Genomic DNA, 21603 nt, shown 5'->3' with positions numbered 1-21603 from the left:
CAGGATGTTTGTGAAAGGCAGCGGTGCCAGAAAGCCACCAGGACGGTGGCATTTGTCTCCCAGGCCCTCAGAGTGACCGGCTTGCCTCGGAAACATAAGTGATTTAAAGATATAAGGTCTGCTCCCTAACATCTGTGTGAATAGAAGGGGTTCAAGCAGCTCCAGGGGAGGAAACGGACCCAAGCAAGCAGAGAATGGGGCTCATTGTGTCCAGCGGGACCGACCGCGCTGGGGGACAGAGTGACAAACGGAGACCTCCCGTGCAATTAGTCCCCTGACCTCCACGGTTCGGCGAGGGATGCCGGGAAGGGAGCTGGGGATCACAAGGCCCCGAGGAAGGTTTCCTTGACAACACTTAGTGAAGAAAAATGAGATTTCGTGAAGGCAGCGTGGATCAGCACGTGAGATGCCGACTTGGGAAGAGACAAGGACGTGGCACCTAGCAAACGAGCCCTTCGGTCAGGGGGACGTGAAACACAAGCTCAGTGAGTTGCTCTTTTTCAGACAAACTCAATTAAACAGCTGTTAAGACCATTAATATTTATTCAGAGATGCAGCCACTCTGGTAAAAGCAAGCTTATTGGTTAACTCCGTAATTTTTCTACCCACAAAATCTTCACCTTGAATAAGCCCCCGCGTACAGAGAAGTTTCTGCCCACTGCTGCGATTTTCATCGCACTGCAGCGTGGGTTTAGGGTTCCTTAGATCTCATCCTGTTTCACCATTTCCAAAAACAAAGCAATTGTACGGAAAGACTGCAGTGTAATAAGAATGATAATGCCAACAACAACAATAACAGCAACAACAATGCACAGGGCGAGTGTCTGGCATTGCCAAACTTCTGGTCTGGAAGAACCAGGAAAAAAAAAAAGTGTTCAAAACCCAAATAGATACATTTTAAAATGAGACATTTGAGACTTTCTTAATTTCTTCCTGCTGTCTCAGCTCGCTGGACTCAAGCATTCATCGTTATATGATGTCTCATCAGGACAGCAGTGCTGTGACTTCGCCCTGAACTCGAGCCATCAACCACTGCGTGGCCAAAATACCGCAGGAAATCAGCGCAAGTTTCCTCCTCAAGAAAAGGCCCGTGACCTTTCTCAGTGAAAGTCTTGGCCGCCCCGGTGGTGTTTGCACAGCAGACAAACAAAGAGCATCTTCTTAAAAAGCGAGGTCGCTTGGCAGGGAACCAGAAGCTGAGTCAACGAGTCGGGCCTCAGCCAGGCAGGGCTGAAAATCCGAGGAGCGCGGTGCTGGCCCAGGGGTGCAGCTCAGGCACTTTTGCAGTTCAGCTTGGCAAGAGAGCAAATATTGGGGGCTTACATTGCAATTCTGTCTGTGCTGAAACTGTAGGTCCACACACAGAGATCCAGGGTGGCTGTGTTCACCTCTGAACGAGGGCAGAGCAGAGTTGGAGCAGTCCAGGAGGCTGTGTCCTTGTGGTGAAAGTTATGGGAAGCACAAGAGTTTAAAAGTGGCTTTTTATTGTCCTCGTGGAAAATTGGATGGGTTTCTGGGTAAAACGTTCTTTCACATTTCATATAGGGAATGTCTCTTGATTTTAGAGAAAATTCTGCCTTGTCAAAACCTGAAGCTACCAGGTACTACTCCTCAAAGTTAGCTCCTGAAAAGTCTAAACCTTTTCTGGAGGAAGAAGAGATTTTCTGACCAGCTCAAACCACAGCTATGGGCCCGATAAAAGGGCAAACCTCAAACGAACTCCCAAGGCTACACAGCACTGGATTTTGGGAAGGTTTGTCTCCAGTCATGCACTAACACTACAGAAAACTGAAACTGAGGTGATTTGATGAATTCATGGAAGAAATCTTTCCATTATGAAGACAGTACATAAAAACTTGCCTTGTCCCTGTCTAAGTAAACTGAGGAGAGCAAATCGAGCTGATGGCATCGCCTTGATAGAAGAGTGTAAAGGACAGGGAGTTAGGGGATTATGGCAACTGATTTGTTCACCAACACCTCTTTTTCCTTAGCAGTATGGAGGCACAAGGGGAAAAGGTTGGACTCCCCAGCTAACCAGCATGACAGGAACAACAGATGAAACAAAGAGGAGGTGATCAGAAAGATGGGGAGGGCCAAAATTTAAACAAGCACCCCCCAGCCCATGTTAAATCACCCCAGAGCATCCTGCTGGCAGCAACATCCGCCAGTGACACTGTGCTGCCAGAGACATCACAAACACAGCTGGGACAGTTTGAACCCTCCGACAAGAAACTGTTCCACATTCAGAGATGTTTTTTAGGGCCACATTCCTATTCTGCAGGAGGGTCCATCAGGCAATGCTCCCCTCCAGCTCGGGGACAGCATCTCCTCTCTGGTGAGGCTTTAACAGTGCAAAGCCCTTGAGCACATCCCATCCTCCTGGCTCACAACACCTCTCTCTGTGTGAGCCTCGATATAGGACTCTCTGTAAGCTGCAGAACGTCTTCTCTGCCTTTCTTATCTTTCCCAGCTGTATAAATGAGCGATAGCCTGGCGGAGAGCTTGAGCTCATTTTGTTTGCGTGGCTAACAGTTGCTTCACGTGCTTATTTGCTGTTCCAGTTTCACTCGGATCAGCAGAAATGTGGTTTGTTTCAGCAGAAGAAAGTCTGCCGCTATTCTGATTTTAGTACCGCAACACGTAATTTAATTTAAGGAGTGAAAGGTAAAAGTGTCTTGCGGTCTAGGAAAGCAAAAAGAGCAGAAGGAATACTATTTTTAATAAGAACACTCATAAAGGAGAAAAATTTGTTCTCCCTGATGGAAAGGTCTTGTCAGCTTTGAATGGCTTGAAACCTGTTCCCCAATCTGTGAAATTTCTCCTTACAACAAATATCTCCAGACTATACCAGGGTTTCTCAGCAGAATAGTGTGAATCATCATAGAGAATGATGCAGCGAGGAAATGACCCTGCAGAGCCTTGGCAGCGGCAGCGAAAGCCGGCATTTCCCCTACTCAGCACGAGAATCCAAGAGGGGCTCAGTGGAGGGGTGCGGGTGCATCTGCACACGTCAGCAGGGGCAAACCCTGGCCCTGAGATTTCTGCCCAGGCTGAGGGAAGCAGGCGTGAAGGCTCCGGCCGCATTCCCTGCATCTGCTGCTTTGTTTCCAGCCCCAGGCCGAGGGCAGCCCAGCACAAACCTCAGCCCTGTTTACCTGCAGATCTCAGCAGTGTTTAATGGGTGTGCTCTGCACACAGAACTGCAGTGTAATGAGTGGCATGCTTGTTGGTTGGGTTTTAGCAAATGTTTTCTTAATTATCCTAGATTCCTAAGGGGACAGGGACAAGCCCAGGGTAACTTTGGGCTGCTTTTCTGACAGCTAAATCATCTCCAGGGTGGTTGGGTACCTCTCAGGTCAAAGGGCAATGTTTTCCCTGGTCCAAACAAGCCAGGAAACATCAAGAAGATGTTTTCGCCTTTTACACATCCCTAATGGAAAGAAGAGAACACTTCTCTAGAGATGGATGCCGTGAATCTTGATTGCGAGAACCCCAGGCAGGCAGCATGGGTAGGAAGGAGCTACCCTTATCCCTTTTCGGGGGCTGAAGGCAGGAGGTGAGGCTGAGTGCTGGTGCACCCAGCAGCAGGGGGATGTTATCTCTGCAGGGCACAGCCCCGCGTGTCCCCGCAGCCAACCCAGGCAGCGCCGTGCCAGCTCCGGGCAGCACACGCTGCTGCACCAGCGCACTGCACAAAGCCAATTAAATGCCTGATTGGATGAGGTGCTCACGGACAAGCGGCCTGCTGCCAGCCAGTCAGAACCCCAAGTCCCCAAATATCGTTAAGGTATGTGCAGTAATCCCCTCCTGAAAGGTTAAGTGGTTAACCTGTTCCAGCTGCTCCAGACGAGCTGCAGACAATCTGTGCTGGGGGAGATGGGGCAGCGCCTGCCCTGCTTTGCCCGCAGCATCCTCCAGGGGATTCAAACTGGTCAGAATGAGCCTCTTGCTTCAAAGGGAAGATGATTGTTTTGCAGAAGGCTCAGGAGACTGCCTCCGTTCCCTCCCCAGGCTCCTGCGCCCCTTTGCTGGTGAGGAGAGATGTCAGTGGGGGAAAGCTCTCACCGCCACACCGACCGATCCCCCTTGCCCAGGACTGATGGCCCTGACACAGAGTTCTTTGAAAAAAAGATTTGTGTTGAACTTCCAAGATAATGTTAAGAATTGCAATACCTTTACAGCCCAGAAGAGATGTGAAGTTGGTTTCCCCACTATTTGGAAGAAGGAGGAACAGTGGTCAGTTGGTAGATGTGGCTTCCCTCATTGCGTGCCTTGGCTGGGTCCTGCAGCCACTCAAATCCTTAAATGCCTTAAACCATTACAAAAGCCCCAATGCTTGGCCCCCACCTGCCATCATCTAAAAGCCAAACCAGGAAAAAATTGGTTCACGTTTCATAGCTGATTACACATAGTAGACTAAGATCATCCAAGCTTAATGTCTAATTAGTAGTTAAATTGACTATTGATGGTAAATTGTAATGATTTATTTAAGTGAAAATAAATATGAAATGTCATAATGTAATCACAGCGTACTACACTAATGAAACACACGTTTGAAATTCACAGGAAAAAAATATTCTTTGAAATCCACTGGACAAACCTGCAGGAACCATTTTGCCCCCTCCACTCACTGTTTCCCTTATTAATATTTAAGGGCTGTGGGGATGTAAAGGCCAGCGTGCAGTTGTGTGTTTGTTTTGCTCTTGCAGCTGCATGCCGAACACAGCTGTTCGGATCCAGATGAACAGTTCCTTGCCTGATACAATGGTTACAGAAGAAAAGCACATCTTTATGCAAATATGGTTTGAAAATCAGACCAAGCACCTCAACAGTAGTGGAGTTTTATTTCCAGGACATAGACCTAGCCTTGAACCAGGCTATTAGTGCTGGAGAGGAACACTGTGTCCTCCAAAAAGCTGATGTGTTTGCAGAATTTCTTTGCTGGGTGGCAGCATTTTCTGCTGGGGGAAGGCAGAGGAGAGAATTCCCTCCTCCCTCTCACCTTGATGGATGCGTGCTGGAGAGCAGAAAGCTGAGAGGTGTCAGGAATGATGGAGTGATGCTGACGGCTCTGATAAATGAGTTCTTGGACGTCCTGCTGCAGCCGTTTAAGGCGCTGCTGTCTTGCTGTCACCTCTCCCCTCTGCCAGGGCAGCCTCCCCGTGGCAAAGCGCACAGAGAGGCCGTGCCCCACGTAGGCACTGGAGCTCCCTGCTCCTCACCAGCTCAGCCGTCGGAGGGGGAAGGAGAGGTGCAAAGAAGGGCGGTTGTGCACACACGTCCTGTCCTACTGCCCCGGTTCATAGGCAGCAAATTGCTTTGGGGTGGGAGTCACCACTCCAGCTGCTGCAGGGATTTGCTCAGGGAGCGTGTCAAGGCCTTGACAAGGAACACCGTGAGTCCAGAGGCTGTAACTCTCCTTGTTCTTCTCCTTTCCAGCTTGCGGCGTTAGAGAGGCAGGTGTTTGATTTCCTGGGATACCAGTGGGCCCCCATCCTAGCCAACTTCCTCCACATCATCATCGTTATCCTTGGCCTGTTTGGCACTATTCAGTACAGACCTCGCTACATAGTGGTGGTAAGTAACATCCGCTTTGTTCAGAGCCTTTCAAGGCCCTTCATAGCCTTTGTTCTGGGATGCAGCAAGCGATGAGGCACTGAGGATAGCCCTTGGGAAATCAGGCACGAGCGCTGCAAACAATTTTAGCAGGAGGTGCCTGGCTGTGCTAAGGAACACGTTGTTTGGTGTGCTGCACTTGTGTGCTTACTCCAGACTTGGAAGACTTCAGATATTTGTTATTAGCACCAAAGTAATGCCAGGACACCACACAACAGAGAGGGAGAAAGAGATCTTGGACACAGCAGAAGCTCTTCCAGTCCCTCCAAGGCTCTGCCCCTGTGTCTCTAATTAGGCAAGAGACCTTCTGCACATGAGAAACAGAGGGAAAGAAAATTGTTACGGTGCTGACTCAGTGCATTTCACTGTCCCCAGCTGGATCACATACATATAAAGCAATTCCAGTGACTTCCTCGTGTTTATTGCTTCTCTCTCCCCATCTTGTTCCCTTCTAGTATGCCATCTGGACTGCAGTTTGGGTCACCTGGAACATCTTCATCATCTGTTTTTACTTAGAAGTGGGAGGGCTCTCAAAGGTGAGTAGGAGCTCCGGGGGTAAGTGCCTGGGCTTTTGTAGAAAAACAAATGGTGTTTAGCAGGGAGGCCGGAGGGGTGGCAGGCTGCTGTGGGGTTAAGGTGCTGGGAGCTGGTCCTGGCCTCCTGCGTACTGGGGGGCTGCTTTTCTTGCAGAGGGAGGAGCAGTGCTTGCGGTGTGGAGGGCTCATGTGGTTTCTGGAGTCCTTTGCTGGTCAGCAATAAGTGGCTGGGATAAGTCCTTGTCCAGGGGTATTGGGAGTTAATACCCATGAAGCTCCTGAAGGCTGAAATAAGCCAAGTATTGCTGCCTGGTTATCAAGGACTGAGTCAGAAATAATAAAAATGGGAGGCAAGCCCCAAACTGAGCCTGGGCTGCAAGCAATGAAGTACGAAGTGTTGCTGCAGCTTAGCAGACTACGAGCGATTATGGGCTGTGGGTTCAGTTCAGAGCACTCCACATCTGGCCTAAATTCCCAGGTCATACATCTAAGTTGCAGTCATAATTGGAACCACGCTATGTTTTTCATTAGCCCTACAGCGAGTTGTGAGTGACGTTACAAATCCTTTGCAGATAAGAAAATGTAATTTCTTAATTCCCCAATTAATCTCTGTTTCCCCTCACGACTATCTTTAGGAACTTCGCAGGAGCTCTCGCCCAAACCAGCGATTACTCAGGGGCTGGAAGCTCAGCCTGAGATGATCTTGGTCTTGGCTGTGACCAAGGAAAAAAAAAGAAGCTTATCTAACTATTTTAAAGCTCCCTTCTGAGGGAAAACATTGGCTTGAAAAACTGCTCTGGGAGCTTCCCTGGCAGCCAGTGTTTGCTCCCATCCAGCTGATATTTGCGTTCGCTAATCCCGACCTGCCCTGTGTCGGCTGATTGCTGTTCTGCAATTCAAACGGCCTCACAAACTTCGCCTTCTCCACCCCAGAGGAGCTTCATCTCGTAACCTTGCTCTGTGCTGGCGTTTGTTTCAGCAAAGCCAGCACGTGATGAAGCTTTACGTAGCCTGCAGGATGTCCCCTGTGATGGGGACCCTTTTGGTAGGGCTGAGTTTCAGGAGGTACCGTTACCGACTCAGTGAACCTCTCTCTAGAGCTGCAATGAAAATGTCACACTGCTGCTTTAGTGGCACCTGGGGGGTGGAACAAAACCAAAGATTACTTATGTTGGTTTGGTGGTAAAATCCTTTACAGCCTTGCCTCTATTCTTCATGTGTTACTTCCATTTAAAAAGGCTGTCTTGTAAGAAAAATTCAAGGTGCTGCTTTTCCTCCCCCTTCCCTGTATCTGAAGGGATTTGTGTCTTTGCAATGACAAAACAAAACCTCATTTCCACATAAGAAGGAAAGATGCACTTGGAGCAGGAGTTAAACTTTCTGTAGGACGGCATGAGGTTTCCCAGGCTGGCTAGACGTGGGCAGTGTTCTCCTGCTGCATCTCTGGCAACCTGATCCAACGCCAGCTGACATCTGTAGGGTCTCATAGATCGAATCAGTCCTGGGATCGGGCCCCAGGAGGACACCTGGGCTCGGCTGGGAATGTGTAGAGCAGGCTCTGGGAGGGGGACGAGTATCAGCTGGGGTTGGGGGCACTTGGAGCAGCAGGTACCTTTGTGCCCTGGGCACCTTGGCTTCTTGGGAAATCCAAGTTTGTAATGAGGCTGGCAGTAAGCAGGCGGATTCAAGATATTAGAAGAGCTTTGGAGCGCTGCTGATGGAGCTGGTGAGGTGAAGGCTAACTCGTTACCTACTAGACTCCATGGGGAGTGTTTCAGACATGTGTTTTCACGCTTGCTGTGTTCCTGTGCAAGTCCCTCGAGGGGCTGGTAGTTCTGAGGGAGGTTTTGGGGTGCTGTTTGCTCCGGGATCCCTGGTGGGGCTGTGGGAGGGAGCTGAGGGAAGGGGAGAGCTGCTTTCCTGCTCGCCCCGCGGTGCTCCTGACAAGGACAGCCTGCCAGGGAGATCTGTCAGCAGCTGGCTAATTTATAATGACAAAATGCAGAGAGGGCACCGAGCTGGAAAAAATGGAGTTTGTTACCTCGGCGGCTGGCGGTGACAGCCCAGACTGAGACAGGGGATAGATAACTCAGGTGGGGTGAGAAAAGGGAGAAAGGACCCAAGGGTTTCTGCTGCAACAAGTTTGGGATGTGCCTGGAGAATGAGAAAATGAGGAAATTATGACGGTTAGGTGCACTTATTGCAAGTAATTCTCTCTGCTGTGATGCCTCTATCCAAATTCCCTGGTGAGAGTGCAGGACGCAGGCAGGGGGATGCCAGGCAGCGTAGGGCTGAGGTTTTTGTGCCTGGCTGATTGAATAAACAGAAACCAGGGACACTGCAGCTGTGGAGTCTGGGAGATAAGGGCCTCTCTCAGCCCATAAACAAGGCAGCACAGGGGTTAAGGGACTGTTACAAACTGTGTCATCCGTAGAATACGGGCTGTAGGCGCACAGTTGTTGAACAGCACTTTTTGGGGCTTGCTCTTTGCCTTCCTTTACCAAGCAACTGCTCCTCCACTGCCCCTTTCCTTCTCTGGGTCATCTCTGTCTCTTCCTTCCTCTACTTTCTCCTGTCTTTCACGACAATTCCTGAAGTGCTCTTCTGTCCTCCAGGCTCCTCCTGCAGCACTCACTCTCTCCTGGCCAAGGAAACCCTGAGGAAGGCTGTTCTGGCTGGCTGTGCTCAGGGTGGTTATAACTACTCTGAATTCTTGTAATCCAAAGGGAAAATGTTCTTCCCTGCTCTGTGAATCTATTCTCTACTTCTTGAAGAGCTCAGCTGGCCTGATTTCTACTTTTCTACCCTGTCATTTTTTATTCTGTGATCTTTTCTTAGCAGGAATAAAGGAGTGTGAAACATGGCACGGCAGAATTTCATTAGGTGGACAGACACAAATAGATCTGCGCAAGCGGCTAAGAAAGCACTTCCCTTGCTGCTGGAAAGGCCTCCCTGGGTGTTAGCATATGCTAGCTTGGCTGTAAGAGCTTTGCCAGTGAGCAGGCAAGAGATACAGCAGTCTGGATTTGAAAGGTTGCATCTCAGCACTGGCAGAGAGATGGGGACATGCTAGGAGAGGCTTCTGGCAGTGCTGCCTCGCTGGCTGTCCCTGCTCGGTTCTGAGCACGCCAGCATCTGGGAGAAATGCTGTCAGAGAGCTCCATACTGCTCTGTGTCGCTGTGCTTGGTGGGACATGTGGCTAGCCCACACTCCAGACTGCTGGTCCTCCTCCTCTGGTCTGTTCCTCTTATCTCTCTCTTTTTTTTTTGGTCCATCTGGCCGTTGAGTAAGGCGAGCTGCTGGAAGCTGCCTCCTGACCATCCAGGCTGTGCTTGAAGTCCTGCGTTAAGCTTCTCCCCTTCTCAGAGTGATGCACGCTCTCCTCAACACCTCAGTATGAATTGTCAGCCTGAGTTAATAATTAAAATCCTGCTGGTAAGACACATGAGCATCTGTCTGTCCTGCTGCCATGCTGACTGGCTCTTCATCACATACTTGAGAAGCGTTCGGAGACGTTTGAGGAATTGTCATCTATTCACATTATTCCTTTGTCTCTTCCCCCTGGAATTATTCATCTCATAAGGGTGATTTTTCACACCCCAACCCTTTTTTTTTTCCCCACTCTCACCTCTACCCAGTGCTTTGATCTGAATTCAGAGCCCTGGTGGTCTAAATTTCCTCTGGAAACACAAGGAAAAAGAAAGTCCTTATTCATCAGATGGGGTACGTGTGTCATTTGTATTCCAGAGACTCTGGGTGGCATCTCTGGGATAACTTCGTACCTGAATAAATATTGTGAGGAGGCTGGTTAAATGCATGCCGAATCACAACTGTCCCTCAACTCCACCTGAATTTAGAAGCTGAAAGCCTGGGATTTGCCCTTTAAATGCGGTGGCATTGTCAACAAGTGTGCTGAGAAACGATGGAAATGCTGCGCTGCGGTCTCAGGGTGATACAGCTATTCAGCACACATGACTAGGAGATAAACATCGTATTTCCCATTTTGATAAGAAGTGTTTCCAACTTAATGGATATAAAATCCTGCTGTCAAGCTCTGGGAGCTCTCATACAGCGTTCGACTTGTTTCCCAAGACGTTACAATGCTGCCTTGCCTGATAATTAAGGAAATAAAGGGGGGGATAATTCAGAAGGATGTTCACAAGAAGAAATCAAGCCACCTTTGATTAGTCCCTTAAAAATAATGTTAGAAAAGCTTTCTAAAAAATCTTGCAGAGAAAGGAAGCTTTGTAACACAGCTGCCTCCCTGAGGGTCAGAGCTAGGTGTGAATTTCCCCGTGGGAAACGGTGGGCAGAGGCTGGGAGCAGAAAATGGACACTAAAATGTAGGTACGACACTTTTAGTGCTGTCGTCTTCCTTCTCACACTGCTGGCAAATAGATAGTAACAAGGTGCTACGGCAGTTCAGAGCCATGTGTGATTTCTGGCTGGCCTTCAACATCCTCCTGAGGAGGGGCTCGTAGCACTCTCTGCTCGTATTTCTCCCGAGGCTGAAGGTTAAGGAGGGAACGATAGCCCTCCAGCTAGCAGCCTGTCAAGGAACAAGGGGGAGTGCAGTTACACAGCTCCTCGCCCTCCCAACAGCAGGGCTTGCTCACTTCTGGGACTCATTAGTATCTTTCAACCTGCAGGCTTTCAACTTCTGAGAGTGTTTCGGTGTGTTTAGATTTCAAATGCTTTACAGAAAGGTCTTGGGAAACAGCTGTTTCCAAAATTTTCTCGCGGTTGATCTTTTTCCGATGGTTTTAGAGCAGTGTTCCTATTTCACAGTTACATCTCTCTTCAACCACCTCCTCGCAAATGATGCTGGCAAACCACAGGAGACATCCTGGGATTGTTCTCCTGATCTCCCAGCAAGCACTGAACAACTGGAGGTCAATTAACTGATTTTCCTGGATGCTCTTTCATTATGCCTCATCCACGCAGGTATCCTCGGAGGACCCCAGCCAGGGAGACAAGCAAAGGGACAGCGTTGCTCTGCATGTTGAGAGCCTTTCGTTTGTGCTGCCCTGGTGCCCTGCAGAGCTGTTGCCTCTGCACTGTCAACCCGAGGGCATCCGCTGCAAAATCAGTATTCCTGTTCCATCTGCGATGGCTGGCTCGTGGGTGGGAGTTGTGGGGGTACCTTCAGAATTCAAATGTGCTCCTTTTCTCCACTCGGTTCCTAGCAGATTATAATATTTCTGCGCAGAGCTGGAGTGTGACAGTAGATGAGCAGCACTGACTGCTGCTCAGGACCTTCCACCTGCCCACCTCCAGCCCAGCACTCATTCTGCTTTTCCAGGCTTCGTTCACGAACAAGTTCAGCTTCTGCAGTAAAGCTAAGCCAGAACCAGTTCTGTATCATCCGTCAGTCATTACAGAGGTTTGGGAAGGAGAGCAGCCTGCTCCTTATTTTGCCAAATACACACAGATGCCTCTGGAAGGAGCAGAGAAGAGCACTGGAGGGGCTCTTTGCATCAGCGGGGCAGAAGGTTTGGGAAAGCACCATCTGTGAGCTGGGAAAGGGAGGCCCTGGGGACCGGGGTAAAGAGTAGATCCTGTGGTGCCCCGTGGAATGGCTTTGTTACTGCGCTAATTGGGGAAAGCCCCAGGCAAAGAAAAAGGAATTGACTCTTTGTTGTTGTTGAGATGATTTTTTCCTTCCCTAACTCCAGTGGTCTGCGAGAAGAGCCCAGCAGCTAGGAGGGCTGGCTGGCTGCGGGGGGAAGCGCCTTTCTGGGGAAAATCCGTGTGTCAGAACATGCAAAGCTGGGAGAGAAAGAGCAAGCTTTGCAGAAAAGATGCAATTTGGTTGATATATGGGATCTCTGTGGGCCACCGAAGAGCAATGCCCAGCAGAGGGAGCAAGCTAGAGACTCTTCTGTCAAAACTGCCAAGCTGCAGGAGCAAACTCCAGCAATGTAGATGGCACAGCTCCTTGCAGTGTGTTATCCCGGAGCTGCCAACCTAATTATTTCCCTTGGCCTTAAAAACGCAGGCAGCTCCCTTTAAATTCCCAACTGTTAATAGTTTTCTCTATTGTCTTTCCATTCAGGCTTCTCGTGCGCTGGTGCCATCCTTCATCTCCATGCCCTCCTCCATCTACTGTAAAACATCCCATCTGCTGCAGTGATTATGTCGGGAACTTGGCAGCTGCCTCCTCACTTAATTGTCCACATTTCTTAACATGTGCTTCCTGCAGCATATTTTAATAACAGCTTTGCAAACTGTTTCTCAGGATCCGTGGTGCAGCGGAGGGTACCCACACAATGCGCGCGCTGGGGCGGTCGGTCTCTATTCATGAGTTATCTGGCTGGCATTCAGGTTTTCTGCTCTTGTAACTCAAATTTGCCCCTGGATACAAACATGGGTATGCAGAAGTGTATCTGCAGGCTTACCTGGCTATGCTGCCTGTACTGGCAGCAGAGACGAGTCCTCTGGGCTGAGGGCAATGCAGAGCCTAGAGTGGCTGCTCTCATCCCGCGCTGCTCTCATCCCATTTTTCCCTCTGGACTGTGGGGAACTAAGGCAGAGGAGCTGCCACGTTTGGATTCCTGTGTTAGGAAGTGAATACCCCAAGCTCTGCTGCTGTTCTGGGAGCTGCTTCTTTCCTGCAGGCGGTCTGCACGACCCTGGTATGACCAGTGCCAAGTAGCACACAGATAGGTGCTAAAAGCTTTAGAAAGAGTTGGCTGGGTGTGTGAATCCAAAACATATTTCTACCCTGTAGAGATGCATGACTTCTCTGCCTGATCTGTTTTGTAATCTAACCTTCGGAATAAAACTTCCACTCCCTTGTGGCTGATTCTGCATCAGAGTGACCCGAGAGGCCTGCTGGGGGCACCCAGCACTTAGCACTCGTTTATGGAGTGATGTGGCTGATCTTTCCTGACCCACTCTGCCAGCTCTCAGTTTGTGTTTTGCCATCTGCAGGGAGGGCTTTGCTGTGTCCCATAGGCTCAAAATCCCAAAGCACTCTGGACGCTCCAGCAGGTCTCATGCTTTTCTCGTGTGTTATTTTGAAATCTGCAGTCGGTTGCACACAACTTGTGTGATGTTTCACCACGTAACCCCCACAATGGCATTATTTATTGAACTAGCGAAGCTCAGACTAAAATAAAAAAAGCCTCTCTTGAGGTAGAGTTCATAAGGAATTGCAGCAAAAGTGTTTGTAAGAAGCTGCAGCGGTCACTGAGGTCAGCTCAGCTGGGTAACTTGACCTGAGGCTGTCAGTGCTAGGGTCAACAGAAGAAGCAGAAACACCAGATGTCAGGAGTGGAAGGAAATGGGACAGTTAGAAACAGTAGGGGAACTTGGTAAGTAGGTTAAAAGCTAGGAGCACAAGAAGATCTGCTGGGTTTTGAGATTTGCTTTGGGGTGATGAAGTTTATCTCTTTCATTTCTCTGTGTTGCTTCCATGCCCATAGCACAAGATTCTGCTCTCATTTGCCTTTTTCTTCCAGATTTGAAATCTAACATCAATGTATTTTGATCAGTGCTAGTGTTTCTTGAGCTCAGAAGCTTTAGGTTTTCCATTGATTTAATGACCCCCATCTGGCAGCACATCAGATGCTCTTGGAGTAAGTGGAGGTCTCTTTGCAACTCTTCTCCTTAGGACAGCGAACTCTTGACATTTAACATCTCCCGGCACCAGTCGTGGTGGAGTGAAAATGGTCCCGGCTGCGTAAGGAAGGAGGCTTCGATGTCTGGCATCAAAGGACTGGACAGCCATTCGTACGTCTCGGTGATAGGCTGTGCCCTGGAGTACCGGTACATCGAGGTCATGCACAGCTCCTTCCAGATCCTGATCGCGGTGAGTACGCTGCTGAGCCCACCTGAGCAACTGCTGAGGAGATGCCCTTTGTCTTTTCCAGGCACAGAGGCTGGCCTACACTTTGCGTCCCAGTTTGTATCATCTGATTGCAAAGGCCTTTGAAAATGTTCTTATTTGTTTGCTTGTTCATGGGTTCTTATGAATGATATTGCTAGAGAAATTGGACGTGCACAGCAGCAGCCCAACACGTGGGGTAATGCATCACACAACCAGCCAGCAACAAGTCACCCTGCGCCCCTGTTAGGCTTTATGCTGGTAATGTTTGGTGGGTTTTCCTTCAGGGAAAAGGATCCGACCTAAAGTGTCTGCGAGTTGCTTCAATGCACGTGTATGAGAAAGGAAAACCAATGCATCCAGAAGATCAGAGCTCGTTTTCTTTTATAAAGAGCTGTTAGGTGGAGCAGGATTGATGCTGCTCTGATGTTGTTCCTGAATTTGGTGAGACAACTGACACAGTTTGAAGTCAGAACAGGTGGACCTGAAGTGCAGAAGTGTCACCGTTAGCATCCTTCTACGCGTCCGAGCTGCCACAAGCACCATGTCCCAGGCTCGAGGTCCAGCCAACAACCAGTCCTGACGTGGACCAGGACAGGGCTTTGTTTCAAGGTGTCTTACTGACTTAGGCAGCTGGTCCTGAGCTCAGTGCTCACACTGCTACTCAGCAGTCTGTGTCTCCAGGAGTGTTTTCTGCTTCCCCCAGGGCACAGGCCAGTACTCCCTCTGCATCTGTAAACCACCACAAGGGGCCAGCTGGGGAGACAGGAGGGAACTGTAAGATAAAATACGATTTAGGTAAATATCTTCTCTATCCTTTTCTCTGAGACTTAACTCACAGTGGGTTTTTACATCCTAAACCCTGGAAATGAGGGTAAAATATTTGTATGCAAGGAAGCCATATGGGCTGAGCTGTGCAGAGTGAGGTAAATTTGTGCTTGTCCTGTAATAAAAGCAGAATATTGAAGCCCCAGGCCTGTAGCTCCTGCCAGCTCTGAAATGCTCATATAATTTTGTCATGTAGTGGGAAAAACAGAGCTTTTCCTCTCTGCTTTGCTGAGGTAAGGCAGAAAGAAGCCTTTTCGTATTCTCACTCAGACCTCGCCTGAAACCAGTCAGCCACTTCTCTCCCTTCTTAGTCTCTGAGGGTCAAACTCTTTGATCCCTGCCAGGATCTCTTTCTGTGCTCTTTATCTCATTTTAAGGCAGATTTTATTACAGGCTGCCGTCCTTCCCAGAGCGCCAGGCAGGTACTGAGCAGCAGGCTGGCAGAGAGGCCAGATCGATAGCACAAAAACCACGAGGAGGAGCTGATGGCTCGGGGGATGCAGCCAGGGACATGACCTAGTTCCCTCCTCGTCTCCCACGCATTTGAGACCTCAGTAGTCAGCAACGTTTTAAGGGGGAGGGACAAGCAAAATTGTCCTATTCTGCTAGTTTTGCTTTGTTCAGTGGTTTTTAGAAGTTGTTGGGTAGTTTTTTTTTCCCTTTTTTTTTTTTTTTTAATTTATTTTTTAAATTCCAGATACAGTAGTGTGATATCCATGTTCTTTATGCAGTACCCAGCTGAGGAGACTTCTTTACTTCTTTTCTGAAAGTCCCAATTCCTCGAGACTCCCGAGGACCTATAGTGCACCGTGCTGTGTGCCTGGGGAAGGCTGAGCTCATCTCACTGGGTTTCATCGTGCATGCCAAAGCAGAGGGAAAGCAAACCTTAGCCCATATGGCAACCGCAGTACTAGCTGTCATCTTGACTCCTGCTGGCTATATTATCCCACTCCTGGGTGTACGTTTGAGGAAGATGCATAAGGTCTCAGTCTGCTTTTGTTCAGAGCTTGTCTGTACCCCTCGAAGGCAAAAGCAGCTCCTTTAATCTGGAGCGGGATCAAACTTGGGTACATCAGTCACCACACACGAGACGAGTAGCTGTAGGGCCCAGAATGAAAATCTTGCTCAGTGCTTGAGCACCGAAGACACCGGAGGAAAAGCTCCAATTAGAATAAAAACTCTTGAAGTCTGTACTGGTGTAGAAATGTAACTGTAAAACTAATCCTAAGAACCTAATCGGGAAATGCAACCGCAGCCAGTGTCAAAAAATCTGCTTTGTTTTTATCTTACCAAGGATTCATCTTGCATCTCCCCAGCTCGCCAGCCAGCAGGGAGAGGAGTGATTTCTGGGTCTGAAATACCTGGCATAGCTCTGGGCCGCCCATATGGTAGTTCTGGGAGCGGGGAGGTCTAGGCTTTTCCTCAGGCTTCATTGAATTGGGGTGGAAATTGGAAATATCCTCCCAACCGAGAGAGCTGCCTGTCTGCTGCTTTCGCTCAGACTGACAGGTTGGAAGGCTCCCAGGAAGGCGGCAGCTCAGGCTTTGACAGCAGATGTTATGTGAGAAGCAAGGCGCAGGAGATGCTCTGCTGTTGGCAGAAGCTAGATTTTCAGTGGTTGTAATTGCATCCAAAGAGTAAAGAAGGTCAGGGAATCAAAGGATTTTGCTCCATTTTGACTATCTGGCCACAATAGCTTTCTCACAGGCTGGCTTTGGCTTTCTTGTAGCTTGGGAATTGGTCAGAAGGCTCTTTATTTCCCCCCCAGTCTCTCAGTGAGAGCACACATGCTTCATTAGCTCTGATTAGAAGTGAAACCTGGAGTACATCTGCCCTGGAGAAGGAGATTGTGCACATACTCTGTGGTGGGGAAAAAAAAAAAAAAAAAAAAAAAAAGCAATGGGAAGTTTCTCTTTTCTCTGGAGAGAAGAGTTGAATAGCCCAGAATCTTCACCAGAACAGATGCAGATCAAAGCTAAGATTTTATTCAAGCAGCAGTAACACCTTCTAAAATTTGCCTTCCCATCCTTCAAGTATTTTGTACGCTTGCAGCCAGCTGGTCCCTCCCGTTAGATCTTCCTGTAATTCAGTCTTTGTGCCTCTAGTGCTTTACCTCGGTGCTGCTCTTCCATGAACACTCTTCAACTCAGTATTTAAAAGTTAACTTCAGACGAACGAGGAACTGGTTTGTTTCCTTGTTCTTTAGGAACACACACTGCCTTTTCTGCTCTGCTGATCGGCTGGCACAATGCTTGGGACATCCCAGCTCCATCCCCTCGCTCCATCCTCTCCCTTGCTCGGCAGCGTGTGTGTTCCCAGGCTGTCCGATGGGCTGACTGAACACACCTGCCTGCGACATGTGTTCCTAATAAAAAGCTTAATCGGATACTTGTGCAGCCTGGAGGAAGCTGGTACTGAACATGCAGAACAAGTGGAGAAACAGCAGCAGAGGCTAAAGCCCGGGAACATTCTTTGGGGAATTAGAGCAATAGCTTAGTGTCGTTTTACATCACTGACTTCTCCCCTCCTCTTCCACCTTTCCTATGTGATTCACAAAGATCTAAGAATTCCTGCTATTTATTTCCCTGGGATAGAAGAGCTTAAAGCCCTCTTACTGAAATCAGCAATGAAGATGGCGTTTTGAGCAAGAGCAAAATTACTTCTGAATTCTTGGCCTTTGAAGCCTTCTGCTCAGTGTTAATTACTGATAACTGTGGTGGTGTCTGGGGGCTCGACACATCTTCATCAAGAATGCAGTCAGAAGGGAACCACTGCTGTCTCTTGGAGTCTACTCACAGCATGCTCCAGCAGACTGAGAACAACTGGGCGATAGGAACGGCGTTTCTCTGTAACTGCTTCATTCACAATTCACGCAGGAAGCAAGATGCAGGGAGTCCCAGGAGCTCACATCACCCCTGAGGTGATACGGTTAATTACAGTTTAGGTCAGCCAGTGTAAAAATGTGCTCACATTTATCTTGTAGGTCTCTTCCCTCCTTTGCCATGGAAAATCTCCTACTCTGGGCAGGCTGCAAGACTTGCAGAAATTATTTGAATAAAAAAAAATGTTCAGCTGAATAAGCAATTTATTATTGATGAAACTCTTGTCAAGAAGGAATGGGTTATAAGGTAAATGCAAAGAAAAATTTTAACATCAGTCACGTCAATTTGAAACTTTTATCAGGAAATAAAAACAAAACTTTCTGCTCCAACAGAGCTGGAATTAGGAGTTCCCTGACCCAGATATCAGGAATGGCAACCTTAGATAAGGTTTGTGTGCATATGTTGTAGCATATAATAATAGTGGATGATTGATGCCATTTTGTATGGCTGTTAATCCAAAGTTCCTACTCTGGGGCATGACAGAAAATCTGGGGAAGGAGAAAGCCTTCCTCGAGCTCCTCTGGAATCAGAGCATGCATTCAAGATGCATCTTCCCTGCTTGGATATTTGTGTGTGTGTCAGCCCTGTGATTTCGCCTTATCTCTTGTGAAATACAAATGGCTGGACCTTCAAACTCAAAAAATGTCAGAGCTACCTCTACTGCACTGAGGTACGGGGACGTGTTTCCATAGGGCCCACCCAGAGCTGGCTTGTCTCTTGGATGATTATAGGAGATGTAAAGGCAATACAGGGTTTGATGATGCTACAGAAATATTCCATTCCCGTCCAACAAGGTCTCTTTTGTTTGGGAGAGCTGGAGAAATCAAGAATGCCTTATAACTCCCCAGTAGAAATCTCATTATCTTGCCTTTTGTTTTCTGCTGTGATGTATTTTTCTGTCATATTAAAAATGAATGGACTCTACTTTCTGAGCTTCACCATGCATCATTCTGTCTTCCCTTGGAGTGAGTCACTGCATGTTACATCCTAGCTCTTGTTCAGGAGAATTGAGTTCACAGTGGAAAACAATTACGCCTCACAATAACTTTACTAATACGGTTACTGTCAACCAAGATCTCGCTAAGTGGGGTGCTATGTAAAGATGTAAAATGAAGGATGGAGAGGATATTTGATTACCAGGAAGAAGGCAGAGCAAAATAAAACCTTGCTGAATCTAGAATGCTTAATTCCCACAGTACCAAAAGCTTATTTCTCTTTTCAGGCTGGGTAACAACTTGCTACTGAAATTGAACACGGCAGTTCGGATACTTCAGAGCTCCTACAAAGCTCTATCAACTAAGCACAGACCCGCTGGGCTCCCATAAATTGCTTTTTTAACGTTCACTCTAGTTTTCTGCTCGAAAAACTGCTCCAAGCAATGGGTTGACATGAGGGCCGTGCCACGCCAGGACGGCTATTTGAGAGGCACCCCGTTGTGTTACTGCTCCTTCCCCGTGTCCGTCCTCCTCCCAGGAGCTGGCAGTTTCCTGCTAGCCTCTGCAGTTTGTGAAGTAAGACCATCACTACCGTCTTGCTTGTTTTTCACCATGCCCCAGCCCGTTTACTTTGCAGGCCCAGTGAGTGCTTGATTACTCCATGCAGCAGTGTTTATTTTACATAGAAAGACCTTTAGAAAATGAGGATCTAGAGTAAGACTGGGGTTTCCTTCCAATGAACTTCAGATCTCCAAGCCTACATTACAAAAGATCTCAGTGGCTCTGAACATTGCTGCCAGTACAGCACTGTTCTCATGGTTAACTAAGTTTCCACCTCATCTGCATAAAAACTGCTCACATCTTTTGATTGCTCCTACACCAGTGTAATTTCTCTTCCCTTTCATTCCCCTTATCACAGGAATACAGAGCTGAGGAGCTGTACCTCTGTTAATAAAACCTGCACCTCTGGTAATAAAACCTATCCCTGTATGTAGAGGTCTGTCTAAAATGTTCCCTCAGTTCCTACATCCCCATCACTTCTCACAGAGCATAAACTTAGCACTTACAGAGCATAAACTTAGTTTCAATATCAACAAAGCCAGCCCATGTTCTTGCCAACCATTCTAGTGACAGCGGGTCGCGATCTGAAGGTGAGGATGGGTCAAGTTTTGAGCTTTGAGTCTGCTCCCAGCAGTGTCCTCCTCTAAGCCTCCACCTGTACTCCCCACCTCACAGCCAATATGACTTGGCTCCACCGTTACGGTAGTGCTGCCAAGTGGAGAACAAATATTGGCTGCTAACGTCATGCCAAGTGGGTTTTGACCAGCCGTGTAAGATTGATGCTGAAATGATTTATTCTCTCTATTTTCCAGCTGGTGGGCTTTGTCTACGCCTGTTATGTTGTTAGTGTTTTTACAGAAGAAGAAGACAGCTGTAAGTATTTATCAACAGATCCCCTGGAAAGGGTTTATTAAATTTGCTTTCTATCTCAGATGTTCATCTATCAAGAACAAGTTGTCATCAGACTACTTTCCATCTCTCCCTTTATGTGATGTGGTCCTGCCTACCTTGCAAGGATCAGCTGTTTTGACCGTGTGATATTTCTCCCCACGTCACTAAGTGTTACGTGCTGTAATCTGGCTACTCTTCCAACACAAAAAAAGCGTGGTGTTAGCTACTCACTCAGGCTAGGCTTCAGAGAAACTGGGCAGCTTCTTCTGTTCTCAGGCTTCTATAGCTGAAGAGTAATGCCATTGAAATTTAAGCAGGAGAAACTACAGCAGAGCCTGGTACTCAGCTGGGCCACCTGCTGAGTATCATGTGCCATAAGCTGAGGACGAAGCAGAGCATGAGATTTCTTACCAAGAACCATCCTGACAAATTAATTTAAAAGCAGAAGAAGCACTGCATCTGAATTACGGGAAGGATGATGGAGCTGACTCTTGTGTTTGGTTGACAACTCTCCCAAGTGTCATACCTTCACTGTGATGGGTCAGAAAAGAGCAAAAATTCAGAGAAGTCACAAGGATGGTTGGGTCTGCGGGATCTATCCAGACACCTGTAGCCTGGTCCTGTATTACTGCCCCTCTCAAAATCCCCTTGAGACCAATACTTTTGCAAACAAAAAATGGATGCGTAGGGATCAAATAGAGATTCAAATAAATGTGAATTCTGCTTTTTTTGGCCTTTCTGTTTTTGAATTCAGAATGTTTAAATTGGAATATTCTTACTGAAATCAGTGGGCCTAGGCCAGTTCACTCCAGGTAAGGATCTGATTCAAAGGCTTTATACCCAAATATCACTTCCTTAAGATTTTTGTCAGGTTTGTGCAAGTAGCTCTGTTGTTTTAAAGAGCAGCTGGCATGGATGGTAGCTGAAAAATAACAGCTTTGAGCTGACTATTTGAAAGTATGTGAAGAATGTTGATTTCATACGGGCGAGATGAGCTGCATTGCTTATCTGAGTTGTCCTCGTGTTTTGCTGTTGTTTCCTGTGCAGCTGAACTCATTTGGCTTTATTGATTATTTGTTCAGAGCTTGGAATTGCACTTAGTGAAGGCACTTTGTTATAAGTAATATTTTAAAAAGTATCCGATAGCTCTTCTGGTAGCTAAATAGCTTGAATTGTGAGACTCTTTTGAATATTGCAAGGTAGTAACTTGACAGAGCTCATTTTTATGGGAGGGATCTGGTAGGAGAGGCAATCACATGGAAGGAAGTATTATCTAGAAACACAGGGTTGTTAATTCCAGGATACTTTTTATTTTTTCTTCCACTAACAAATTCCTTTTTCCTCCCAGTTTCCCAGCTTGGAGTTAAAATGCCAGCTTGAATAATTAACAATGACAAACCATCAATATTTCACACTCACAGTGGTAGATCCTTCCAGTGACCCGAACGAATTTGAGCTGCGTTTTAATTTTCTCTTCCATTTGTGGTTTCTTTTAAATGTTCCTTTGATATGCAGCATGAAGTAA

General features: G+C 47.7%; 1 protein-coding gene across 1 annotated transcript in view; it reads left to right on the top strand.

The window, feature by feature from the left end:
- The window catches only part of NKAIN4 (sodium/potassium transporting ATPase interacting 4), a 47117-nt gene that overhangs the window by 17407 nt on the left and 8107 nt on the right, over positions 1–21603 (top strand). Inside the window, exons 2-5 of the mRNA XM_084296496.1 lie at positions 5440–5577; positions 6072–6152; positions 13769–13966; positions 20000–20060. Coding sequence (XP_084152622.1) covers positions 5440–5577; positions 6072–6152; positions 13769–13966; positions 20000–20060 — 478 coding nt within the window. The remainder of the gene's footprint in view (positions 1–5439; positions 5578–6071; positions 6153–13768; positions 13967–19999; positions 20061–21603) is intronic.

The sequence above is a fragment of the Netta rufina genome (genome assembly GCF_964035555.1).
Source record: "Netta rufina genome assembly, chromosome: 16".
Classification (NCBI taxonomy): Eukaryota; Metazoa; Chordata; class Aves; order Anseriformes; family Anatidae; genus Netta; species Netta rufina.
This window is presented reverse-complemented; position numbering and strand designations above follow the sequence as displayed.